General features: G+C 42.1%; 1 protein-coding gene across 3 annotated transcripts in view; it reads left to right on the plus strand.

Moving 5' to 3' along the window:
• Positions 1-4485: 4485 nt before the first annotated feature.
• The window catches only part of NMD3 (NMD3 ribosome export adaptor), an 88707-nt gene continuing 86007 nt past the window's right edge, over positions 4486-7185 (plus strand). The window contains exons 1-3 of one of the 3 annotated variants that reach the window (XM_004384878.2): positions 4486-4586; positions 5133-5188; positions 6737-6871. In XM_004384878.2, coding sequence (XP_004384935.1) covers positions 5145-5188; positions 6737-6871 — 179 coding nt within the window. In that variant the 5' untranslated portion in view covers positions 4486-4586; positions 5133-5144. Of the gene's footprint in view, positions 4587-4625; positions 5189-6736; positions 6872-7185 lie in introns of those variants that run through there. The other 2 variants (XM_023739129.1, XM_023739130.1) reach the window with 2 other exon arrangements.

Below are 7185 nucleotides of genomic sequence, written 5' to 3' on the forward strand. Positions count from 1 at the left end.
TTTGGTTTTTACATTGTCCTTACTTTCTGTTTATCTGGAAATGTCCTAATTTCACCATCATATTTGAATGAGTGTTTTGCAGGATATGTTATTCTTGGCTGGCAATTTTTTTCTTTCAAGGTTTTATATATGTCATCCCATTGCCTTTTTGCCTGCATGGATTCTGCCCAAAAATATCGAGCTTAGTCTAATTGTTTCTCCTCTGTATGTGACTTTTCATGTTTCTTGAGCTGCTTTCACGATTCTTTGTTTGTCTTTGGTTTTAGAGAGTGTGAATATGGTATGCCTTGGTGATTTTCTTTTGGTGTCTATCCTATATAGGGTTCATTGAGCTTCTTGGATGGTCGGCTTTTCATCTTTCATGATATTGGGGAAGTTTTCTGCCAGCAGTTCTTCAATGATGCTCTGTGTTTTCTGTTTTCTCCCCCTGTTCTGGAACTCTGATCACAAGAAAATTTTTGCTTTTGATTATATCCCACATAATTCTCAGAGTTTCTTCATTCTTTTTTCTGATTTTTCCTCAAACAGAGTTGTATCCAAGTGTTTGTCTTCAATTTTGCTGATCCTGTCTTCCATCATTTCAAACCTACTCTTCAGCCCTTCTGTGATACTGTCCATTTCTGAAGTCTTGTTGTTTATGTTTTGGATTTCTAATTTTTTTGTGTGTGTGATTTCTAGTTGTGAATGTTTTTGGCATTTTATTCTTGTATTATTTTCCTGAATTCTTCCATTTTTTTGTCTGTATTTTTCATGAATTTGTCTGCGTTTTTCATGAATTTGTCTATTTATTCCTCATTTTTGTCTGCTTTTTGCTTCAACTCTTGGATAGCTGTGAATATTAGAGACTTGAATTCAATGTCAGGTAGTTCTAGTGCCTTTTATTCTACTGGAAAGTCATTTGTTTTATTTTGGATGCCTACTGGAATCATCCTGTCATGTTTTTGCATATGTTTTGATATTGTCTCCTGTCTTTGGGACATGGAGTAGTGATTTTCCTCATTTATTGATTGTAGATTTGTTTGTTTTGTTCTGCTTTTTTTTTTTTTTGATTATGTCTAAGCATGTGTGCTGTGCATTTTTTGTTGTTTGCTCATGTGTGGGCAAGATACTTTTCACCCCCTTGTTCAATGGGCAGGGTCAATCGCTCAGCTATGTTGCAGCAGGGCATGTCCAGCTGAAGGGATTTGCTGGGATGAGTGGTTTGTGGCACGTACTAGGGCTGACAGGGCGGGCCAGGAATCAGTGCAGGGTAGGCTCTGGTAGGCCTTGCCTGTGCTGCTTGAGGGTGTGATGTTCAGTGCACAATGCAGGAAGGCAGGAAGGAAAGGGGAGATTGTGATGTGTGGAGCTAAGATTGGTATGGAAAAGAGGAAAGAGAAACAGGAGCCAAAAACAAACCAACAAACTAACAGAAAAAGAGTGCTAAGGGAGAGTCTTAATCATCTAGTGCTGCTCTAACGGAAATACCAGAAATGGATGGGTTTAACAAAGAGAAGTTTGTTCTATCACAGTCCAGTAGGCTACAAGTCCAAATTCAGGGCATCAGCTCCAGGAGAAGACTTTCTCTCTCTGTTGGCTCTGGATGAAGGTCCTTGTGAGTCATCATTCTTCCCTTGGTCTGGGAGCTTCTCTGCACAGGAACCTCAGGCTGAAAGGATGCACTCTGTTCCCAGCACTGACTTCTTGATGATACGGGGTTCCCATATGTCTCTACTCGCTTATCTCCTTTATATCTCAAAAGACATTGGATTAAGACACTATCTAATCTTGTAAACCTCATCAGTATAACCTCATCATAGTCATAGAGTTTACAACACATAAGGAAATCACATCAGATTTACAAAATGGTACACAATTATACAATACTGGGAATCATGACCCAGCGAAGTTGGTAGATATTTTTGGTGGACACAATTCAATCTATGACAGGGAGGTTGCTGTTTTGAGTGGAGAGATGAGAAACCAAGAAATGGATAAAAACAAAAAGGAAAAAAGAAAAAGGGGAAGAGAAATAAATAAATTAAAATTAGAAAAAAAGGGGAAAAGAAAAGCCCTCAGGGATACCACCAGTGTGGCTGCAAAGACCAGGGAAATGGCTCCCAGGTCATGAAGTACAGCCTGGCTTGAAGGGTAGAGATGTCACACAGCACCAGGTATTCAGGAGACAGGCAGAGAAGGTAAGTATAGAGAGATGAGAAACTGAGAAACTAAGAAAGGCAAAAAGGAGAAAAGAAAGCAAAAAAAAAAAAGAGAGAGAGAGAAAGAAAAAATAAATGCCCCCAGAAATTCCACCACATGGCTGTGCAGACTGGGGAAATAGCTCCCAAGCTGCACTGTACACTGGCTAGAAGGGGCTCCCAAGCCGAGAAAAGAAAAAGAAAACTAACAAACAAAACAAAACAGAACAAATCAAGACAAACAAACAAAAGCCCCAGGGATCCCACCAGTGTGGCGGTGTGGGCTGGAAAGCAGTTCCACAGTTTAGCAGTGCTTCACAGCCTTTCAAGAAGAAGCAAAGATGGCACACAGAGCCATGTGTTTGAGAGAAAGGAGGGGAGGTGTTGAGAGGTACAGAAGAAACCAAAAGAAGTGGAAAAAAGCAACACCTGTAACAAACAAATGGCACTCAGGGAGCCGCCCAGTTTGGGCAGGTCTAATACAAGTGGCACAGGGCTGAAGCTGGTGCCTCCTAGCCAAGAGACTGTGGCCGCAGGAAGCAGAGGAGGCTGAGTGGCGGTGAAGAAGGGTTGAGGGTGGGAAGGTGAATCTCGCTGGTTACCAGTTGTTATGTCTTCTGCTGGGAGCTTTATGCAGGTGCTTTTCCAGTACTCCCTGTCTTCTGATCTCCGATGTTTGTGGGGCGAATCCAGGGAGCAGGGACCCAGCACCTTCCAGCCGGCCTAGCTACTGCAACCAGCTATGAAGAGGCAGAGGTCGAGCAGGTAGGAGAAGGATGGGATGTGGGTAGGTGTGTATTGCTGGTTACTGGGTGCTCCGTGAGGCTGCTTTTCTGCACTCTGAGAGGAGTCCAAGATGGTGAATCCATGCTGTGTTAGCTGATAGGGGACCTCTGCCAGTATCTCTCCTTGCTCTCTGTTCTCTGTCAGTTTCTTATTCCATTCAGTGCTTGGCTGAGTTCTTTATCTCTTCATTTGATGCTTAGGGTTCCGGGATTGATGTTTGTCTCTGTTTTACTCAGTTTTTCGGGTCTTTGCTGTGCAGGGACGTTGTGGTGCTTCTGTCTATAGTGTGATGTTAGCTCCTGTAAGCATTTTTATAGAGGCATATACCTCCTACAATGATAGGAACTCTGCTTGTTCTTAGGGAAGGAGGGGTTAGAAGAGGAGGAGATGTGTGGTAGGCAGAATAATGCCCCTTCCCAAGATGTTTGCATACTAACTCCCAGAAACTGTGAATACGTTACCTTACATGGCAAAAGGGATTTTGCAGATATCAAGGATCTTGATGGGGAGATTATACTGAATTATTCACTTGGACCCCATGTAATCACAAGGGCCCTTATTAGAGGGAAGTTGGAGAGTCAGAGAAAGATGTAATGACAGAATGATGTGGGTCCAGGAGCCAAGGAGTGCAGGCAGCCTCTAGAAGCTGAAAAAAGGAAGGAAATAGATTCTCCACTAGTGCCTCCGGAGGGAACACAGTCCCACTCATCCATTTTAGACTTTGGGCCTCTAGAATTATAACAAATTTGTGTTATTTTAATTTAAAATTAAAACTTAAAAAACTTCAAAAAATTGTGGCAATTATTATTAGTAGTAGCAGCAATAGGAAACTAATACAGAATGCTTGGAATTAATGTTTAAGGCAGAGGAACTGAGGCATGATCCGTGTTGCTCTAAGATCAAGGGATAAGGTCATAAGGAAATATTGAGTGCATTATCAGGAAGCACATTCTAATAATTAGAGCTATCTGAAAATCACAGACATCTTCACAGATAATTATGCCTATCTTTCATTACTTCATCTATTCAATAAATATTGAGCACTTAGGATGTGCCAGGTATTCGGTATATGATGGTGAACAAAACAGACAAAAACACTACTCTTCATGGACTTTACTCTAATTTCTCTGTGTAATGTTGTACTGTTTGTAGAGAACTTTTACTTAATCACTTAACCAAGAAGCAAGCTCCAGTCTAGGATATCAGATAGGTGATTTATATACGGCCAAGGTTGGCCTGGAATGAACTCTGGCCAGGGAAAATCAAGAAAAAAGACAGCCTAATAGAGAGGCTGGAATGTCCACAGATGTCTCAGGCACTGTAGGGGCTAAGGGAGGTCCCGGGACTTGTCTCTCCATACTGCCTCCCAGAACCCAAAATCTCCCGCATTGCCCTCAGCTCCCAGACGCCTTGTTTTCTCCGCCCCCGCCCACTTCCTTAACCGGCATCTCTTGGGCCGCGAGATTTCGAGTCCTCTCGCGATATCTTTACTGACGCCGGGCAGGCGGTGATAGATTACAAGGTGGCGGGGGCGGAATTTGGTCGTGTAGATCGTTTACGGCAAGTTTGGGTCTGGTCAGGAGGCGCTGAATAGTTTCTGTGCAGCTGAGACCAGGGTTGCTGGTGCGCGGGGCCCTGAGGAGAGGGTGGCGCGGACTCCCTGGCCTTGGGCCAGCCTCGACCCGCATGTCCGCCGCGTGTGCGCTTCCAGCCTGGAGCCGGGGTGGAATCGCGCCCACGGGGTCTGGGTGCGAGTCGGGGTGGGTGACTCGCGGGCGGTTCACGCCGCCCGAGACCACCTGCTGCGCGGATTGAGGCACAGTCGCCCGGTGCAGGGAGGGTCTTTGTGGCCGGTAAGGGGTGCCCGAACGGCCCTGGCCTGCACTGACCCCGCGCTGGTCCGCCGGGGTTGGCGCGCCGGTAAGGCCCGAGGTCAGCGGCCAAGCTTGGTAGCTTGAGGGTCTCACAGCTGGGAAACTGCAGAAATTGCTTGGTTTTGATCCTGAAAGTTATTTCTTCCAAACTTGCCAAATTGGGTTGATCTTTCTTCTTTCCTGCTTTATGAGGTCCTTCTGCCGAATCAGAGGCAGAAAGAAGACTTTTTTATAAGAGGTAAATACATAATTTAATTCCCACGATTCTTGTGTGTGCCTGTTTTTTTCAATTAAGGTGTACGGGACAATGGAGTATATGACAGAATCTACCAACTGCAGCCCTGGGCACATGTGAGTCACATCCCTTCTTAATTTTAAATATGTTAAAGTGAGTCTTTGAAACTATTGCCTCATTGTGGGGAGAGCTTTTTTTTGTCATAAACGGGAAAAATTAAAAACTTTCTTATTAGAAAATCGATTTCTTTTTTAGTTAGAAAATTTGTTGTAATGAATACATGCTTTTAGAGGCTTAAAATACCATACATTCTTCTAGATTGTCACTGTTTAATATGGTAACCATTAGCCACATTCGGCTATGTAAGTTTAAATTACTTAAAATGAAATTATTCATTTCCTCAGTTCTAGCAACATTTCAAGTGCTCAGTAGCCACTTGCCTAGTGGCTACCATATTAGATGTTGCAGATTATATGACTTTTTTTTTTTTTTGGACAACACTTCTACATCAGCGGCTCTCAAACTTTTTCTGCCACTGATACATCTTGGATTTTGACACTCTCGTGAGTTGTAGTCAATCAGTAGACATTGATATTCTTCCTTTCCTGTTCAAATATTTCTGTTTTGGGTAAATGATTACATTTTGACAGTCCCTGTGCTATACTGGGAGCCCTGGTGGTGCAGTGGTTAAGAGAGCTGCTAACCAAAAAAGGTCGGCATTTCGAATCCACCAGCTGCTCTTTGGAAACTCTATGGAGCAGTTCTCCTCTGTCCTATAGGATCCCTATGAGTCAGAATCGATTCCACAGCAACTCGTTTTGGTGCTATACTGAGGCTTTTTGGCAGAGAAGGGGAGATTACTTTTGGAGTATATTGCTGTTTGATGATTACAACTAGAAGTGACTGACTTCAGTTTTTATTGGTGTAGTTCAGTGGTTTATCCGTTTTCCAGAAATAGACTTTCAGAAATGTTTATCAGAAAGAGATTGGTACACAGCTGTAGTTCGATTCTGACTCATAGCGACCCTATAGGACATGGTAGAACATGGTAGGGTTTCCAGGGAGTGGCTGGTGGTTTCAAACTGCTGACCTTTTGGTTAGCAGCCAAGCTGTTAACCACTGTGCCATGAGGACCCCTCCTCCCCCGCAGAAAAGACACAAATAAATGTTACGCATTCTTCACATAGAATTGTCTTTTTTTTGCCATTGATGTACTATTGCTGTTAATCTCTTTCTTAGTTTTCCAATTTTAAAAAAGTGTGATGAATAACAATGCTTTTCAACTTTCCCCAAATTTGCAGTTACATTTTCAGCTGTGAAATTTATTGTAAATCTCTTGTTTATTGGTAAAAATTAATGTGGGTGTTTGTGTCTGCATAGAAAATGTCTGGAAGGATATATATACAAATAGTTAATACTAGTTACCATGGCGCTGTGGTTAAGAGTTACGACTGTTAACTGAAAGGTGAGAGGTTAGAATCCACCAGCCACTCTTTGGAAACCCTATGGGGCACTTCTACTCTGTCCTGTAGAGTTGCTATGAGTCAGGATCGACTCGATGGCAGCAGGTAATGTGAAGACTTTTCTTTGTTTTTTTGGTAGTATTTATTTATTAGTACATCTATGAAATCTAATTTGGAAATTTTATGCTTCGTTTATTCAAGCTTATGTTGCGAGTGCGGTGTCCTGATTAGTCCAAATCCTGCCAATGTGTGTGTGGCCTGTTTGCGAAGTAAAGTAGACATCAGCCAAGGCATTCCGAAGCAGGTTTCTATTTCTTTCTGCAAACAATGTCAAAGGTACAGTGTGATACTATTTTATCTTACTTAGAGTTGAGATTTATAGATAGGAGACCTACCAGGATATGCTGAGATTATACCTAGGTACATAGAATAAAGTGCATGCAAATGAGATTTAATTTTTATTTATGTTGTCACCAAAGATTTTAGAATTTGTAATTTTATGCTATACTTTTCTAGTTTGTGCTGCAAATCTGGTAAAAATAGTGTAAAGGTATTTAACTCTTTTTTTTTGTTGTTGTTGTAATTAAAAGAAGTTTACATTTCAAGTTGGTCTCCCATACAGAAAAAACTTTTTTTTTTTTTTTTAACAT

The sequence above is a fragment of the Trichechus manatus genome, unplaced genomic scaffold (genome assembly GCF_000243295.1).
Source record: "Trichechus manatus latirostris isolate Lorelei unplaced genomic scaffold, TriManLat1.0 scaffold00129, whole genome shotgun sequence".
NCBI lineage: Eukaryota > Metazoa > Chordata > Mammalia > Sirenia > Trichechidae > Trichechus > Trichechus manatus.